This window comes from Ambystoma mexicanum, chromosome 9, assembly GCF_040938575.1.
Source record: "Ambystoma mexicanum isolate Mex_15411 chromosome 9, UKY_AmexF1_1, whole genome shotgun sequence".
Taxonomy (NCBI): Eukaryota; Metazoa; Chordata; class Amphibia; order Caudata; family Ambystomatidae; genus Ambystoma; species Ambystoma mexicanum.
In genome coordinates, this window is record NC_090931.1 from 1,067,102,808 (window position 1) to 1,067,122,497 (window position 19,690).

Below are 19,690 nucleotides of genomic sequence, written 5' to 3' on the forward strand. Positions count from 1 at the left end.
CACAGTGTCCCTTCTGGCCTCCCCGTCGGAGGAGAGGACCAGGACCATCCTGGGCAAGGTGCAGCGGATGTTGGTGGCCGACGCGGCCAAGGTGAGGTCCATCAAGTCCCTCGTCGGAATTATGTCTTCCTGCATCTACCTCATTCCCATGTGCAGGCTCCGGATGCGCCCGTTGCAGGAGTTCCTGGACGCGCGCTGGATCCAAACGACGGGCAGCTTCGAGGAAAGGATCACACTCAACGAGAGTTTCCGACGAGCGATCCGGTGGTGGGGCACCCGCGTGCCTCTGACGGCGGGCATGGACTTCCAGACCCCAGCCCACCAGGAGACAGTGACCACGGATGCCTCCCTGGAAGGGTGGGGAGCGCACACCGAAAATCTGCACGCAAGAGGCCTTTGGCTCCCGACGGAGAAATCCCTACATATCAACGTCCTGGAGCTCCGTGCAGTGTTTTGGGCCCTCAGGTCCTTCCTTCCGTCCCTCAAGGGCAAGGTGGTGAGGATCTTCACCGACAACACCACCACCATGTTTTACATCAGGAAACAGGGCGGAACCAGGTCCCCAGCACTGTCCAAGGAGGCGCAGGACCTGTGGCATTGGGCCGTCGCCCAAAGGATATTTCTGGTGCCGTTTCATCTGGCAGGGATAAAACACACCATCGCCGACTCACTCAGCAGGGAGCTGCGCTAGTGCCACGAGTGGGAGCTACGGCAGGATCTAGTGGATCGCCTCTTCCGACGGTGGGGCACACCCCAGATCGACCTGTTCGCGACGGCGACGAACTCCAAGTGCCGGAGATTCGCCAGCAGGTTTCCCCAGGCGAGGAGCATGGGCGATGCTTTCTCGTTCCCCTGGGAGGGCCTGTTCCTCTACGCGTTCCCTCCTTTGCCACTGCTAATCCGGCTCGTCAACCAGCTCAAGAGGTCACGGTGCAGGGCCGAGGCAGATCTGGTTCCCGGACCTTCTGGACTTGTCAGCGTCCCCGCCAATCAAGCTGCCGGTGGACGCGGATCTACTCTCCAGGGAAGGGGGCGCCATCCTCCACCACGACCCGAAATCGATGAACTTGCAGGCCTGGCTCCTGCAGCGCTAGAGTTTGGAGGATACGACATACCGGCCGACTGCAGAGAGGTTCTTGCAAAGGCCAGGGCGTCCTCGACTCTTAAATGCTACGGACAAGAATGGAAGAGGTTCTCTGTCTGGTGCCGCGCACAGAAGATTAACCCTCTACGGATTACGGCCCCCCAAGTACTGCCGTACCTGCTGACGCTGGCCAAAGCTGGACTGGCACAAGCGTCCATCAAGATTCATCTTGCTGCGATCTCCCGTTACACCAGAACCACGGGGCGGACGTCCTTGTGGTCTCATCGTCTGGTGAAAGAGTTCATGAAGGGACTGTTCAGATCGTTCCCGCCGGTGAAGGCTCCGGCCCCGGCGTGGGAGCTCAACGTGGTGCTGACCAAGCTCATGGGACCTCCGTTCGAGCCTCTGCACTCAGCTCCGTTGAAATTTCTGTCGTGGAAAACAGCGTTTCTTGTGGCCATCACCTCTGCACGACTAGTGGGAGAGATCCAGGCCCTTTCCTGCAAGGCCCCGTACTTGACTTTTCACGCAACGAGGGTAGTGCTCAGGACGCACCCCTCCTTCATGCCCAAGGTACCGTCGGACTTCCATCTCAACGAACCCTTGGTGTTGCCTGTGTTCTTCCCGTCGCCTTCGTCGCCGGCTGAGAGGACTTTGCACTCGCTGGATGTGGCTAGAGCGCTAAAGTTCTACGTGGACCGCACGAAGTGTTTTCGGAAGACGTCACAACTCTTTGTGAACTTTGGACCTGTCAATCAGGGGAAGGCTCTCTCGAAGGCTTCCATTTCCAGATGGCTCTCCGGCTGTATCATGTACTGTCACCGGTTGGCAAACCGACCGCTGCCTGGCCGTCCGAGAGCCCATTCCACCAGAGCGATCGCAGCTACCATGGCGTTCCTATCTGGTGGGCCCATGCTGGACATATGCAGGGCTGCTACGTGGAGGTCGACGCACACCTTCACGAAATTCTATTGCGTCGACCGGGATTCCAGGGAGGAGTCCAGGGTCGGCCAAGCAGTGCTGCGCAACCTGTTCGCCTGAGGTGAGCCTGGTGAGGAGGTAAGATGCTTAATGTTGAGTTTGATGTAATGCTTAATGTTGAGCCTTTGCCACCTCCCGTGGTTGTGCATGTGTGTACTGCTATGTATTCTTTATTCATGAGCATGTGAATCCATGCCAGACCCCATGCTGGAGAAGGAACAAGTTACTTACCTGTAACTGTTGTTCTCCAGCATGGGTCTGGCATGGATTCACATGCGAACCCTCCCGCCTAACCCTCTGCGGCTCTTCACTTGGTCATACTGCCACTTCACATGCTTCCAAATCTGAAGATGGCTGCCAGAGGCGGGGCTTAGGTAGAGGGCAGTCATTGGCTGTGGTCAGTATGACACAGAGATCAGTGATTGGTTATTACTACGAAAGACAGATCAGAAACGAAACTGATACTGGTTTTTTCTTTACCGAGGATTCCCAGCCTGACGGGGAATATTCATGAGCATGTGAATCCATGCCAGACCCATGCTGGAGAACAACAGTTACAGGTAAGTAACTTGTTCCGACTGTTCTGAGTGGATTATTTAGGTTTCTTTCAAATGAATGCGGAAAAGATCTTGCTCATTGAGTCAAGGAGAGCCATTGGTCTATATTTGGAAGGGAGATCTCTATTCCACTTCTTAAAAATTGGAACCAAAACTGATATGGACTGAAGTCTCCCCCAAGCCCACCAATGGTAAGGATCTGCACCATTCAAACTGACATAGGCTGTCCAATCATGGACAGCCTCTGGCCACCACACCTGCCCAGTATCAGATACAGCTTGGCTTGGATGTGGACTGCTTTCAGATAGACCCAGCCCCTACATACAATCACACACACAGACTGCCACCTTGCTTGGGAAGGCATACGCTTTTGCATGGGAAAGGGCTTTCTATATATGCCAGTTCCGGACCTAAGAGGACAGGAAGAAGGCCACAACATCAAATGGCCAAAAGACAGACAAAAACCTTGTGGCACAGCCGATTTGATGTATATGGTACTCTGGCAATATCCAGTCAAATGAGAAAGTGCCCGAGAGTAAAGTAGGCAACATGGTAGAAAAATATCAGCTGCCACCAGCTCATCCTGGATACATTGGGCCTCATTACGAGGTAGAAGGTAAGGGATTACCGGCACCGGTAATCCCTTACCTCCATATTCCGAGGTCCCTTAGTGGGTCCCTTCCTTAACTCCTGGTATGACCAGATGTTAAGGACGGGACCCGCTATGGGACTTCAGAGCTAATAACGGTACCACAAATTGCGGTACCGTTATTAGCTACTTCCCCATACCCATTGAGCCCTATGGGGGCTCAAATGGGAATGGCAAATGGTTCTCAGAATGGGGACTTACCGGGTCCTCCAAGGTTGGAATGACCCGGTAAATACTCATTCTGAGAACCCGGACCCGGTATGCGGTAAGGGGGTAGCCATGGTGCTAATGGCACCATGGCTACCTCCTACTGCGTAATGAGGCCCATTGTATCTTTAACATGAAAGTTGCAAAAGAAAATTTTACAGAGACATAAAGTGTCCCAACTGCACTTCACAGTAAGGTGATGTTCGCATTTTCAAAATGACAGGAGTATAACCAGGGGAAGAAAAGCTGAGGGCTTTGTTTACCTAAAAAACGTCAGATCAGGCTACAGATAATAGCAAAAAGATAGTATCTCCCATTGAAATCTATGGGAGGAAAGCAGCCAAAAGAAAATCTTTACTAACAGTTCTGTGTTAATATTTACTATGAGTTGGCTCAGAAAGTTGTAGCAACTGGGCACTAAGCCCACTATTCTAGAAGGCAAGTGGCTACCTCTAGAGCCAAGGGAGATGTGCCTTAAATGGATATCTTTCAGACTGAGACATTGGTCTCTCTTTATACATCTGCAAACATTACTTTCTTGACTCTGGCTGAAGTGGATGCATGTGTGGAGCATTCTGTGTTGAAAAATGACCTGATGCATAGTGGATTTCCAACGCTCATTTTTCCTTTGTTTTATTGCTGTGGCAATCTTTCAAGAGATCGGATTTGTGAGCAAGTTACCTGGTAATTCTCTCTTTGATGATTATAGTATTCCCCACATCTTACCTTCATTTAGATAGTCCGGAATAAATGTTGTATAGCAGTTGTAAAAAGCCTCAGTGACTGAACACCAGATAAAGTGAGGTGGATGCGAGGTCATATGACATGTGCGATTCTAGTTATGTAATGTTAAGGTCACTTTTGGCACCAAATGTCCCATGCATCGTGTATGAGTCAGTTGCTGCCGCATAGCTCTCACTGGTGTCTATGAATAAAGTTTCCAGTTCAGTCTGACCCTGAATGTGATTGAAAAGATGTGGAATCTGTGTGACAAGTTTGTAGAAGTCGTATCCATCTATTTTAAGTAACTTGTTCCTTGATTTCTACATTTATGCATTACACACATGGCTGTGCACTAATTGTTGAGACCGGTGGAAGCCTGTGGCAGGGGTTGGATTGAACGTGGAGGCAGATCCACCCCTTCACACTGATGCTGTAGGGTACGAAGACAGACCTCACGTAGCATGGTGCTACACCACAATCTGACCCAACTCGGCACCACACCTACACCTTAGTTTCAACTACTGAGCCCCCAGGGCAAGTTTCAGCACCACTGGCATTGGTGTGAGAGGGCTTGGGACCCTTTTGAGATCCAGACACTCTCTTCGACATTGCACTGTTTGTCACTAGTATCGGTTGGCTTTATGCTTGCCAGTTCAGCTAGACTACCCAGGCCTTCCCAATGGCTTCCCCAAAACAGGCGAGCGCCGGATCCGTTGTTATCCAAGGGAGTCTCATTTTGGGGACACAGCTCAAACGCACCTCAAACCTCCCTAATGCACCCAGTGAAGGGGGGATGGTTGAGAAGTGCACCCATATAGAATGCGCAGTATTATTCAATAAAGACAGGATAGTGTAGGTGCCAATGGATTTTGTTGTCTTCTTGTTTGATAGCTGGCCATACCCTTTTGATTTAATATTTCTGTGGCATTAAGAAATATGCAGATAACATTCTCAGTTAATTCTTAATAATTAAGAAACCCATTTCAAATATAAAGTAAATCAGAGTAAAACTGTTAGTAAAATATTTATAAATGCATGAAGGTACTGTATGCTCATTTGATTTGAATGACTATTGTGAGACAACTGATAAGATTTTAAAAATGGTTGCCAAGATGCAAAGGAAAAACAGTGGCTGTTTAAGGCAATCAGGGAAAATATATGATGTGATCATAGCTGCTGAACAAAGAAAGTTTAAGGGGGATAAAAAGAAAGCAAGGAAATCAGCATTATCCCCTGGAGAAGTCTATGCTATGGTGGCTAAATGAAAAACAAAATATAAAAATTGGCTCAGGTTTCACAGAGGTTTGGTCGCCACTGCCCAATGGCAAACCATGTTCAATGCCCTTCACTCAAGTGATTCACGCACATTTTGGGCCATATACAAACGTTATAATATCAATCTTTTGGACAAATGTGAGATCAACCCCATTTCTGAATCAGTTTGGTGTAAATAAATTGTGAAGAAATATAGTTACAGTGGGGGTCCCGATTTGTGATTCTTTTAATTGTACTCTTTTTTTCAAAAGATGTTACTACAAAAGTGCAAAGAAAATGTAATGTTATTAAATAATTTGTAACTAATAGCGGAGGTTACTCCATCGAAGGTTTCCTTAGGATATAAAAAGCTAGTATTGTTCTTGTGCTCTTTATGGTTTAGAATTTTGCTATAAAAAAGAAGTTTGCTGGCAAAACATCCTGGAAGGCGAACTACGGCATGCTGCCTTGGGTTTGTTGACATCCACCCCAATTGAAGCTATTTGCAATGAAATTGATTTGATAACCCTTCTTAGATGCTGGAAAATTGCTTGTAGCACGCTTTACCTAAAAATGTTGGATGAAAGCGACCATGGTGCTTCATTATACTCCAACCTTTCCAGAACAGTAAGTGCAAATGTGTACTTGGAGAATAGTTATGTGACATTGGGTCATTTCCTGAAGAAATAGGATTTACAGTTACCTTTTCTTTAAATTTAGGTTTGACCTGCAAAAAAACAAAAACAAAAGCTGCAGACTGGGACAGAGGAAATAACCTTAAATGGTTATCTACGAAATCAACTTTTTGGGAATATGTTTTACAGGGGGTTTTAATCAATACTTTTAGTAATATGGTGAAGACTCAAAATTCTAAAGTCAGGCCTTTTATTATGAAACTGCCTTTTGAGCAATTAACTACAAATGTGCGATTGGGCTCTTGGGCTAATAGTCCCGGCTCTGTCAAGTTTGTGGACTGGAGGTGGAAACCGCACATCATCATTTAACTGCTTGTCCTAAATTAATAATATAGGAAAGGATACAGGAATTTTGTAAGTGACTTGAGTAACTTTCATACAGATCTATTTTCGTCCTTTTTATACTCTGGGATTGTATCTTCTCTTAACTTTGTAGCTTTCCATATATGGACTGAACTAGCCAAAAGATATTTTGCATAAACTAAATCTATTCACATGAGTGTATATTTGATATTGGCTGTAATTAGTATAGTAGACGCATTTCTTTTTTGCGTTTTTAATATGTGTATTGTTAATTATGAGATTTTGTGATGTATTAACTTGGTGTAAGAGTTTATTTTAACCACATACACTTAATAAAAATAAATCCAACAGATTGAAGCATACCACAACAAAGATCTCTGGGTGTTTATTTTTTTTTCAAATCACTGCATCTGATTGCACTAATTAACGTGAAAAGCTGATATCAGCACAGCATTTTCCACCATCTCATGGAACAGAAGAAATACTAAGGTGTACCGAGTTTTGATTTTTTAAATGTTGTTTGACTTTGGCTGACAAAAATGCAAATGTTGTTTAGAACATGACGTGCGTTTACATATTAATGCATCAAAGCAGAAATTGCTATCGCGTGTTATCAATTTTTAAAAAGTATATGTGATCATTTTCAGGTCTGGAAGAAGTCGCAAAAGAAAGAGAGCGTCAAAAGAAAGGAGAAAGTATCCAGATGAAAGAAGAATCATCTGAGATTTCAGAAGAAAAGTTGAACTGTTTACATGTTAACAAATGGGAACAAATTCAACTCAAAGAAAAAGGCAACACTAATCTATTTTTGCAAAAACCTGGTTCGTTTTCAAAACTAAGCAAACTTTTAGAAGCCGCAAAAATGTCATCCGAATCAGACAGTCTCATTCACAAAACAAATGGTAGCTCTACAAATGGATGCACGTTACCTTATCATGACAAAAAAAACACCATCCATAACATTCAGCAAAGTAGCTCTGAAATTTCAGAATGCAATCTGTTTACTCCTATTGCAAGTGGTGCAGGAAAGTTTTACAATTGTTCAACAGTTCCCAGTGACCAATTGTTAAAGACTCTCACAGAAACAAATAGACAATGGTTTAATCTTTTGCCACGAACACCTTGCGATGGAACTTTGGTTATGCGCACAGATTTGCCAGCTATGCCATCTTCGATGACTTCACATTCCCAATCACATTCACCTTCACCAATTCCATCTCCAAACTTGTGTTCAATTTCTTCACAGAATCCAATGGGGCTGAGTCAGTGTACCCTATCACCACTTCAGGCAAGTATCTGAATTATTTGACCCGTATTTAGTGAGCAGCATAAATAATGATTAGGATTTTGATTCTATAATCTCGATTTGACTTTGCTCGACTTTGGTTGCTCTGTATCGATTTTGATGTTATGGGTATCTTCTGTGTTCAGGGGATTTCATTTTCTGTTGGAATATGTGTGTGGTGATTGCAGACTACCTACATTATGGACAAACAGTTCAGTTTTCAATACACAGTGAAAACCAATTAGATTTTTGTCTTTGTACAAGAACTTTGCAGCACTATTAGAGCTTGAAACATTACATTAAAAACATAGTAAGCATATGAAGGAAACAGAAAGATAAGGGATAGGAGGGGATATTATGGACAGATAATGATCCAAACAGGAATTCTTTGCACACCACAGTAGATGAGAATTCATATTTTGTTGCATCTTCTTTGGTATTCCTAAAAAATCTATATTTACCATATTCTGAACTCTATTAAATGGCTTACTGTAAGGTTTTAATCATTGAGTGATGCATTTTCTAGCTTGGGCAGATTCACCATTTCCTGAATTCTGTGTTCTGCTCCTAAAGATTTGCTCTTTCATTTACATAGGGCAGTGTTCTTTCCTACTAGATCCTTATGCCTCGCCGACTTAACACATACCTGAAATAAGGCAGTTTAGACTTTTCTCCTTACTTACAGTTAACCATGCATTCTAATGGATGCCTTCCTCATACGGATTCCACAGCGCAGCTGGTAGAAATATTTGAATCCATCAGGGAGTGCAATGCAGCTCCACATTGGCTCTGCTCAACGCTTCTACACATTGTACGCTGGATAAGAGTGTCACGATCCCATCACGGAACCACCACGGTCGGGCCTAAGGGAGAAGGGCATTCCCCCGTGATAGAGTAGGGAGGTGGTGGACAGGTATGGTGGCTGGTTGACGTAAGCGGCTAGAATGGAGCAAGGCAGCAATCTGCACCAGCACGCCTACCAAGAGAGAGGGAACTCCCGGCATGTGCAAAGGAGCGCCGAGCACGTGCGACAAACCAACGCCCCTGGCAGTCTAATGCTGACAAGGCGTGGCCCAAGGCTATAAAACCACGCCCCGGACCGCACCCTGTGCTTAGCGTTTCTTCTGCTCTTTGCAAGAACACTGTCTCGCTTACTGCTCCTGCTCACAGTGCAGCTACAAATGACTTTACAAGGATGGAAAGCAGTGGAAACTCACCTGAAGAAGCTCACCTGAAACGAGAATCCACGCCCTTGCGTAAAGGCTTTGTCTCTGTGTTCATTTTTGGGGTTTTTTCGAACAGCACGCGGAGTCGACTGGTGGGGCTGCTCATCTTGGACATTGGTTCTTCCTCGCCTGCTCATCTTGGACATTGGTTCTTCCTCGCCTGCTCATCTTGGACATTGGTTCTTCCTCGCCTGCTCATCTTGGACATTGGTTCTTCATCGTCTGCTCATGGTTTCGCCAACTGTAGTCATTCCCGCAGCATCCAAGCACCTGAAAAGCAAAGCAACAGTATGAGAGATCCCATTCCGTTCTTCGACCACTGCCCGTCCCAGTGCCTAGTGTGCTCACCTGCGCATTGAGTCCAGCCCTGTTCTGTCAGCATCTCATTGCAGTGTCGGCCTTCAGTCGCTGTGCTCCTGTGAAGAAGAAAGACAAAGAGATTGTGAAAGTAAGCTCAGAACAAGTTTGCAAGCACAGCAAGTTGGACACTCATGTTTACGCAAGACTTACCTGTTCACCATTATATCCTGTGTGTCGCAGCCAGCCTGGTTCACACACCTTTAGTGAAGTAACTGGAGGATGATACGGACCTGAGGACCACGACCATAGTTGCAAACATTACGGTGAGCAGCGCTCGCTTCGCACCAGCCAGCCAACCCAGTGTATGAAGGGGAGGGGCAGAAGGGAAGGTACTGGGCTTACACTTACCCTGTAATTAACTTTAGGTCACCCAGACCCCCAGAACGATACAGCCCAAAAGTCCTGAAACCACTCCGGTCCCTCCCAACCTCATGGTCCCCTGGGAGTTAATCACCAGTCGACCAGTGGGGGAAGGAGTGGCTGGGGCGAGCGTCCGGGTGAAAGCAGCCAGCGAGGGGGCTACGCATCGGTACAGACCGGGCCAGATATTCCTGCAGGGCACCAGAAGTATGCGTGACAATGAGTCGGGGCCAGTAAATATTGAGGTAATTCACCTGTGACCTTAGTTCCTTTTTTTCCTACGCACTCTGCTTGCTTCAGGGACACTCCTTCATTAGACATTTTGAATTTTCACACCATGCCGAAACCACCAAAGATATCAGGGTTTAAGTCCTGTGTCGTCTGCAGATGTCAAATGTCCATTTTCTACCCCCACAGGATGTCTGTTGACATGCCCTTTAGTCCTTCCCTCCAGTTTTGCAGAGCTAAAAACGTCCCTTCAAGGAACAAATCTCCAATGGTGCGGTAACCCAACTCTTTTGAGTATGCGCTTTCAAGCTGCATCCCACATAGGGGAAAGGTTCGGGAAGTTCCACAGCGGCAGCCAGCAATAGTACAGGTACTCATGCGTCCCAGCCCCTTTCCTCCATCCTTGTGGGCATCCCCCAACATGGGGACGATACCAGAACTTTTGGCAGCGAGAAATTGAGCTTCTCCTTTAAATTTAGTATAGCGGGGGGCTCGGCATAGGAACGCCCCACTGAGGCCCAGCCCTCCGGCACCTCACCGCAGTCCCTTTTTCTGCATGGACGGTGTTGGACCTGACAGCCAGCACAGAGACTTTCTTAGCTTTCCGCTTGCTCCCCGTTTTGTTTTTTCAATCTTCTTTGTTCAGCACGACTCCGCAGCAGGGCACTCCTTCCCTGGGGTACTCCTTCCCTGGGGTTCCCATGGATCTAGGTTCCTTGAATTCAGGTTATGGAAGGCCCAAGGCCTCCAAGGCTACAGGCTCCCAAGCCGAGGGGCTCAGGGGCCTTACCAGGCTGTCCTCGGAAGGGCGATCAAGTTCGTCCTCTTCTTTTACCCCAAGGGGTAAGGGATCGTTGAGTGCCACCTCCAAGAGTCTGTCCTCGGCCTGATCCAACATGGCTACAGGCACAAGTGCCGAATGCATCCTGCTCGCTCCGAGGTAGTGAGTAAGGGTCTTACGACTAGCGGCCGCCCGGCTGAGGACACCTCCCAGAGGGATCTTTGAGGCTGACGCCTCTGCTTCGGGTGGAAGACCCAAGCTGTATCCTCCCGTGTCTGAGGCCTCTCTTGGCTCAGGGCCTTCACGCCCTCCCGCCCAGGGCGTGTGGCAATGCTTCAAAATGGCAGAGAGGCATGTGGGAGATCCTGTCAGACCGGCTGCCATCTTGCATCCAGCCCGTGGCCTGCCAGTGCTTTCGCCCATCGAATGTGCTTTACAGGATGCTCCCAGCCCCCTTCGCTCTGGAAGCAGCAGTGGATCCTACGTTGCAGGTTTCTGGTCTCCTCAGGGATACATCTACCCATCACAGCCTTACGGCTACATGCACCAGGCGCCTCGACCAGGAGTGTAGGCCCAGCGCCTCGGAGGGCCGGGCCCCTAGAGACATGGCGGCTTGCGAGTACCACTTCTTTGAGCCCTTCCTCTTCCACATGCGTTCCCCTTAGATTCCTCTGGGTACTCATTATAGCAGTTTTAGTTGGGTTCGGGGACAAATTGTGACCTCTTGGAAATTCTAATAGTCATCATGCCAACCATCTCAAATCCAATTTGCCTTTTGGACAATTCCTAAGGCTTAAACGTAACAGTAGTCTGAAGGAAGATTTTGTTTCTAGTGCCACTATTTTGTCTCGTAAACTGTGGGATAAGGGTTATCCAGCCAAACTGGTTAAGACCTCTTCCAAAAGGGCATACAATAATAACAGAGATGCAATTCTGGAGAAGACCAAAAAAGAACAAAGAGAAGTGGGTACTGTGTTTGTGAACACTTTCTCAAATGTGTCTTATAAAATTAAGACTATTATTAGCAAGACATGGAAGAAAGTTTATAACAACAAAGACACACCTCCCCCGTTGGTAGCTTTCAAAAAAAGCCAGAATTTAAGGAATATACTGATTAGGAATGATGTCACCATCAAACCAAGTATGCCAGTGAAACAAACCATTCTATGGGTTCTCCCTCCTGTTTTTGGCCATTTTCCGTGTGGCCAATCCATCATGTGTGATTTTACCAAAACCACCAAGTCTGTACAGATCAATCCAAACGTGTTATGGACTATGAACAGTATGACTAACTGCAACACACAGAATGTGGTCTATATGATCACCTGTCCTTGTGGACTTCGCTATATTGGAAAAACCAACAGAAAATGTTGTATTCGACTTATTGAACATCGTAGCTGCATTAAAAACAAGGTGCTTACTGCACCCATGGTCAAACATTTCGTAGATATGAAACATGAAGACACACATTTCGAATGGGTGATTCTTAAGAAAGTTGAAGGCATTAATAAAGAGGCAATAGACCAGAAGCTACTAAACTTTGAACAAAAATTGATATTCAAACTCCGAAGCCATGTGGTGGGGCTTCATGAGAATGTCGATTGGCACCAAGTTCATCTGTGAGACAATGGTTCCACACTAAACTCAGTCTTTTATTGGTTGGATATTGTCTGTGTTATTAAGACATATTGGTGGGAGACAATGCCCCCTTGCCCTGGGGTTCCTACTTTAATACCTGTTACTAAGTAGATATACGTGTTGGCTTTAATGTGTGCGTTGTTTTACAAGATCCCATGCTGGGCTGTTATGTAATACATGCATGTTGTAATTTGACGCTATGTGTTTGCACCTATGCAATGATTGGTACAAATATTTCAGACATCTAGGTACATATTGTTTCTCAGTGTCTCTGTGCCCCCATATGATGCGTATGAATGAATATTGGACACACATTTACTCTTAAATGTATAGAATGTTTTTTGCATATATATATATATATATTTCTGAGGCTTGTGGAATCTGCTTAGATCACATGCTGTGCATAGGCCGACATCTAGTGGAAGCTGCGGAGTATTACAGTTTGTTTTTCGAAAGTCGAAAATGGGCGTCGACACAGGCGTGCCAGTAATACTATCCCTAGTGTGACGTCCACTGTACCCAAGATCCCTCACGCGTGTAGGATCCTCAGATTGTTTTTTTCCGCCATACTGGTCGGAAGCATCTTGCGGAGTTCCCTGGCCTTAGCCATACTTTTGCTGTTATTATAATTTTAATTCTTATTCATTCCCTTCCCCACCCCAACGTCGACCCTCAACCTCGACGACGGCTGGAGAAGTCATCGACCGTCGACTGCTGCACGACGGATCTGGGCCTCGGTAGGCCGCTGGCCTCGGCCCGGGCCTAGTAGGCCGCTGGCCTCGGCCCTTACAAGTAGGGAGAGTGGGGGGTGGTACATACTCTTCACTTCACTCTTGATATATAGTTACATTTATATATATTCCTACACTTAGCAGCCCGCTGCCTTAAGGTGCGTATGGAGGGTACCCCTTTTCAATTCTGCCCCAAGTGCAATCGCAAATACCCTTGGGTCGACAGGCACGCCACGTGCAATCTCTGCTTGCCGAGGGATCACCCCGAAGCGAACTGCAGAGCGTGTAGTAGGTTTAAACCTAAGACACTTAAGGACCGTTCGACAAAGCGTTGGGCCCACCACGCCAGGCAGGAGGCCATGGCAGCGGAGGGCGCCTTCAGCGATGGCAGCGACGCCGTACTTTCGGACGGCGAGGGCATTACGGCGTCGAAAGACAGCCGACGAGCGCAGGTCCCCGACCTCGGAAGGTCGTCCGGCAAGGCGGCTATGGGGAAGACCCCCGGCGACGCAAGCGCTACACACCTAACACACACTAAACACACTAAGACCAACCGGACCTCGACGACGTCGACTTCCCGGAAAGAGGCACAAAAAGAACGGTCCGACTCGGTGTCCTCTGGGCGCTCTCGATCGAGATCGCCTCACGACGCAAGGCAATCATCCACTCTTGCCAAGAGTGCCTCGCTACACACACTAACGGAAGTTCGATCGTCGGGAGACGAAGACGACTTCCACCCCCAGGCCGCGCTCCAAGATACCGAGACCGCGGTTAACACCAGTGAGGCCCCACGCCCGAAGCACACAGATACCTTTCCAGACCCTCGACGCCAGGCGTCGAAAGTCGCTGGGGCCCCCAAGGGACAGGGAAAACATTTTTCCACGCACGGAGAAGGGGGGAAACAGCGGAAAGCACAGCCTTCCACCCCTGTAAAGCCTAAGCAGACAAGCAAACACAAGTCTACCCTTGAAAATAAATCACCTGCTAAATTAATACCCTGTTCCAGGGAATGGTCCAGTGAAGACATAGACAGGGTTATGTCTAGGATGTCTTCCTTGGCTGATTTTTATGATAAGAACCCAGAACACTTTCTTTCATATAACCCTCAAGGGGCCACACCCTCAGGCTCCTCCGATCCTATCCCGCTAAGTAAAAAGCCCCGGGTCGAAAGACCTGAACCCTTCGAGGTTCAGCCTTACTCCACTCCATATTCTACTCCACTCCCCAGTTATCAGGGACAAGTTTTCCCTGAAGAGGACCAGGAGTTTGCAATTATGGAAGAACAAACCGGGACAGATTACTATGCAGAGGATGAGGACCTGGAGGAGGGAGAAGATGAGCAGGAAATTTACAGAGTAGATTCCCCAGTACAAAGCGAAGCCCCAGTTACTGACTCTCCAGTTGATAACCAGCCCCTCCTTAACGAGGTTCTCGCTCGAGCAGCGGAACACTTCCACATCGACACCCACGGTGTACAGGAGGAAAGGGACTTCGCGGAGGAGTTTGTAGGAGAGAGAAAACCGGTCGCTCAGACCATCCCTATCCTCAAATCCATCCAACGAAGAATAGATCCTTCCCTGGTGAATCCTAACCTCACCAGAGCTGTCAACCCCAGAATTGAAAAGATTTTCCGGGCAGCCCAGTCTGACCCTCTGTATATAAAGGGACATCTTAAACCAGATTCCCTAGTGGTGACCAACACTAGAAAGAGGGCTGGCACGCCCTTATCTTCATCAGAAGCTCCTCCCGACAAGGAGAGCAAAAAACTTTACGGGTTTGGCAGAAAGGTAGCCTCAACGTCCGCCTACCAAGCAAGGATTGCGAATTCCACCACCCTGTTGGCTAGTTACAATTGCCATCAATGGGAAGAAGTCGCGGCGCTCATTGCCTCTGCTCCAGAACCGTTAAAGGGCCAGCTGGCTCGGATCTCGGCAGAGGGGAGAGCCGTGTCTGGTTGCATTTTAAAAGCAACTTTCGACGCCGCTGACAACGCAGGGAGATTGATAGCAGAAGGTACTGTTATCAAGAGACATGCGTGGTTACGGCAGTCGGGATTCAAGACAGAAACCCAGGCTTCTTTAATAGACAAGCCAGTGGAACCCGACCTATTGTTTGGGAAAGCGGTCGAAGACGCACTTAAAAATGCCAAAGATGAATATGAGACTCTCAAATCCCTTGGCCAGCTTACCAACAAACCCCCTAACCAGAGGGGGAACAATAATTTTCGTCGCCCACGCGGCCAAAATTCACAAAGAGGCAACTATGCCCAGGGACAAGGTACACAATGGAATAACAACCAGCAGTCTACCCAGAGTTACGGCAGGGGTAACAAGAGAGGTCGTGGAAGAGGCAGAGGCAGCCCCAACAAGGGCGGTGGCACGCCTCCACCAAAACAGTGACGCTCAGTTCAGGGTCCCTTGCCACGCAACCCCAGTAGGGGGACGCATTTCCACCTTCACCCAGGCTTGGGAAGGGATCACCTCAGACAGATGGGTGCTGTCAACAGTATCCGCAGGATATTGTATAGAACTACTGCAGCGTCCCCGGAATCATCCTCCACGACAAAGAGTGCACTCCCTAGAGCATCAAAGGATCCTTCTCGAGGAGATCGCCATTCTGCTAGAAAAGGACGCGATAGAACTCGTCCCAGGACACCAGGTAAACAAGGGTATCTATTCAACTTACTTCCTTGTGCCAAAGAAAGATTTGACAATGCGCCCAGTATTGGACTTACGGCCTGCCAACAAATATGTCAAGCCCCAAAAATTCCGTATGACCACGCTACAAGAGGTAATCCCCCTCCTAAAAAAGGGGGATTACATGGCAACCTTGGATATGAAAGATGCTTATTTTCATATTTCCATGCTCCCAGCGCACAAAAAGTACTTGCGCTTCAAGGTGGACAGTCGCCACTACCAATTCAAGGTACTGCCCTTCGGGATAGCTTCAGCACCAAGGGTATTCACCAAGGTACTGGCGGTGGCGGCTGCACACCTACGCAGGGAAGCAATCCCGGTGTACCCTTATCTGGACGACTGGCTCATAACGGGGGAAACCCCAGGAATTTGCAGGTCAAACATTCAGAGGACTATCGACCTCCTCCACGAATTAGGCTTCTCCATCAACGAGAAAAAGTCAAGTCTGGTGCCAAGCACCTCAAAACAGTTTCTAGGAGCTATCCTAGATACTCAGAAAGGATTGACCTTCCCTTCGGAAGAGAGAATTCGGAATATACTTCTGCAAATTCCGCATTATCAGTCAGGTCAACAGATAACAGTACGCAAAGCTATGCGGTTACTGGGCATGATAGCGTCATGCATTTACCTGGTCCCCCACGCGCGTCTGCGCATGCGTCCCATGCAGGAATGGTTGGCGAAACAGTGGTCTCAGGCAAGTGGTCATTGGGACGATCTAGTGGTCGTTTCGCCAACACTCGTACAGAGCCTACACTGGTGGACAAGAGAGAATCTCGCAAAGGGGAAACCCTTTTACGATCCCGAAGTACAAGCCGTGGTGACTACAGATGCATGCCTGACTGGGTGGGGAGCTCACCATCTCCACCACACAGCTCAGGGTCTCTGGTCTCACTCAGTAGCCAAGAACCACATCAATCTGCTAGAGCTTCTGGCAGTATTCCGAGCGCTAAGGGCGTTCGAGCCCCATCTACTGAACTTGTCGGTGCAGATCAGGACGGACAGCACGACAGCCATGTTCTATCTGAACAAGCAAGGGGGGACTCGTTCGCCAAATCTGTCCAAGCTTGCCCAGAAAATATGGATATGGGCACTCAGACGGAACATCTTCCTGTCATCGCAACATGTTCCAGGGGAGCTCAATTCCCTAGCGGATGCTCTAAGCAGAAACTCCCTCCCAGAAGAACACGAATGGGTCCTTCACAGAGACGTAGTAGAAGATCTCTTCTCTCAGTGGGGTTTCCCCACTATAGACCTATTCGCCACAAGCGAAAACAAACAATGCCCAGGATTTGCATCCAGGTTCCCCCAGCCGGACTCCCAAGGGAATGCCCTGTGGATGAACTGGTCAGGGATGTTTGCGTACGCTTTTCCACCAACTCCTCTCATCAGGAAGGTGGTGTACAAGATGAACAAGGAATCTATGACGCTCATCCTAGTTGCTCCCATGTGGGCGAGACAACCATGGTTTCCACACCTACGCAGGATGGCGGTGTGCGAACCCATCAAACTCCCAGCCTGGTACAACCTACTGTCCCAGCAACAGGGTCAAACAGTGCATCAGGAACCCAACTCTATGAACCTAGCAGCATGGCTCCTGAAGTCATAGAGTTTGGACATCTCAAATTACCACAGAGGTGTATGGACATTCTAAAGGAGTCCAGGAAACCAAATACAAGGCACTGTTACTTTGATAAGTGGAAAAGATTCGTTATCTGGTGCCAGAATAAACAAATCAACCCGGTTGATTGCACTCCTTCCAACGTTGTGACATACATGCTCCACCTGCTGGATGCAGGGTTGGTTTTTAACTCGCTGAAAGTACACCTGGCAGCCCTCTCGGCTTACACCACATCCCATAACAAGGTCTCGTGGTGGAAAGTACCAGTGGTTAAAGCCTTCATGGAAGGAGTAAAGAGACTTCACCCTCCTATTTCGAACCCACCGCCAGGATGGGACCTCAACGTGGTGCTAGCTAAGCTCATGGGACCCCCATTCGAACCCATGCATAAAAGTAGTCTCAAACACCTGACTTATAAAACGGCCTTCTTAGTAGCCATTACCTCCATAAGAAGGGTCAGTGAAATTCAGGCTCTGTCAGTGCAGGATCCTTTCTTTACTATCCACAAGGACAAACTGGTTTTACGCACACACCCTAGGTTCTCACCTAAATTCATATCCAAGTTCCATGTAAACCAGTCCATCGAGCTTCCGGCTTTCTTCCAGAACCCGCAAAGCTCGGCTGAGGTGAAACTACACACCCTAGATGTGCGTAGGGCGGTCCTATACTATGTAAATAAAACCAGACCGCTAAGGAAAACAGATCAACTGTTTGTCTCCGTAGCTACAGGCAGAGAGGGGGATCGCGTCTCTAAGGGCGCTATCTCGAAGTGGATTATCAACTGTATACAGCTGTGTTACTCTCTTTCTGACAAGACTCTGCCTTTTACGCCAAGGGCCCACTCTACTAGAGGCATTGGTGCCACTCTGGCTTTCATTGCAAATGTTCCCCTCGACACCATTTGCAAAGCGTTTACTTGGAGCTCTATTCACACTTTTACTCAGCATTACTGCATTGACACTCATTCCAAGACAGATACACAAGTGGGACAAGCGGTTCTAAGACACCTGTTTGCTCATGACCCTTCTCACATCCCACCTCCTTCTTCTGGTACTGCTCGCTAATCTATGCACAGCATGTGATCTAAGCAGATTCCACAAGCCTCAGAAGGGATACATTACTCACCGTAATCGTATTTCTGATGCTTGTATCTGCTTAGATTCACATGCGACCCACCCTTCCTCCCCTCCGAGAGAAGGCGCATGATTGCTTGTAGTCTTACCTTTTCTGTCTATCTGCTTGGATTATCTGTACTCACGCTACTCCTCATGCTTCCTCATGTCAGAAAAAATACAATCTGAGGATCCTACACGCGTGAGGGATCTTGGGTACAGTGGACGTCACACTAGGGATAGTATTACTGGCACGCCTGTGTCGACGCCCATTTTCGACTTTCGAAAAACAAACTGTAATACTCCGCAGCTTCCACTAGATGTCGGCCTATGCACAGCATGTGAATCTAAGCAGATACAAGCATCAGAAATACGATTACGGTGAGTAATGTATCCCATATATATATATATATATATTTGTGCATATTTGGCAAATGCGGGTCTAACTAAATAAATAATTGCCTGTATGATTGTGCAATGTTGATGGTATAAATAACTGCCTGCCTATATGATTCTTTCAATGTCGTGCATCATAGGGAGTTGTTCACTAGCTCCACTAGCTCTTTGGCCTCATCCGTGTCGTCCGCCATTTTTACTTCCAACATGGCACGACTCGGATATAAATGATCAGGTCGAGCGTTAGTCCTTTCTTGCTGTCCCTGATGTTCCGACGACGTAGACTTGCAGGACATTGCTGGGACAGATGAATGCGTTCCAACACGGATTTCGACTGTGCGTTCTTTAAGTGTGTCTGATATATTGTCTTTACTTCTTTTGCCAGTCAGTTGTACCGTGGAGTGACCGAGCTTGAGATTGCATATGTCGCTATGAACCGGGAAACGATGATCTTAGGCGACGGCTACGTAAATATTCCGTGCCTATGTATGGTGCTCTGTGCACATTTATTGTTGTTTACACATGGTTGTTCGTGTTCAGCATTCAAAGTCTACTCAGGCATATATTACCTGTTCAGCTACCTATTGGGTGCTGGGCACTCTAAAGAGGATGTTATTCTGTACCAAATGACTGTTTTATAAGATTGTTTTCTTCTATATCCTATTAATGAGTACTACCTCTCTATTTCCAGATCAATCTTTACCTGTGTTGTGGCGTAGAGTGAGTTTACGCTGGATTGATGACTATTTGCCCTGTGACCATAAGGCCGTTCTATAATGATAATTGTTCATTGAGAACTTATCTGT

At 47.6% G+C, this 19,690-nt stretch overlaps 1 protein-coding gene across 16 annotated transcripts in view; it reads left to right on the forward strand.

Annotated features, from left to right (window-relative positions):
* The window catches only part of BAZ2B (bromodomain adjacent to zinc finger domain 2B), a 2,602,315-nt gene that overhangs the window by 2,062,936 nt on the left and 519,689 nt on the right, over nt 1–19,690 (forward strand). For all 16 annotated transcript variants that reach the window (XM_069616356.1, XM_069616365.1, XM_069616369.1 and 13 more), the window contains one exon: nt 7,101–7,741. In XM_069616356.1, the coding sequence (XP_069472457.1) occupies nt 7,101–7,741 (641 nt within the window). The remainder of the gene's footprint in view (nt 1–7,100; nt 7,742–19,690) is intronic.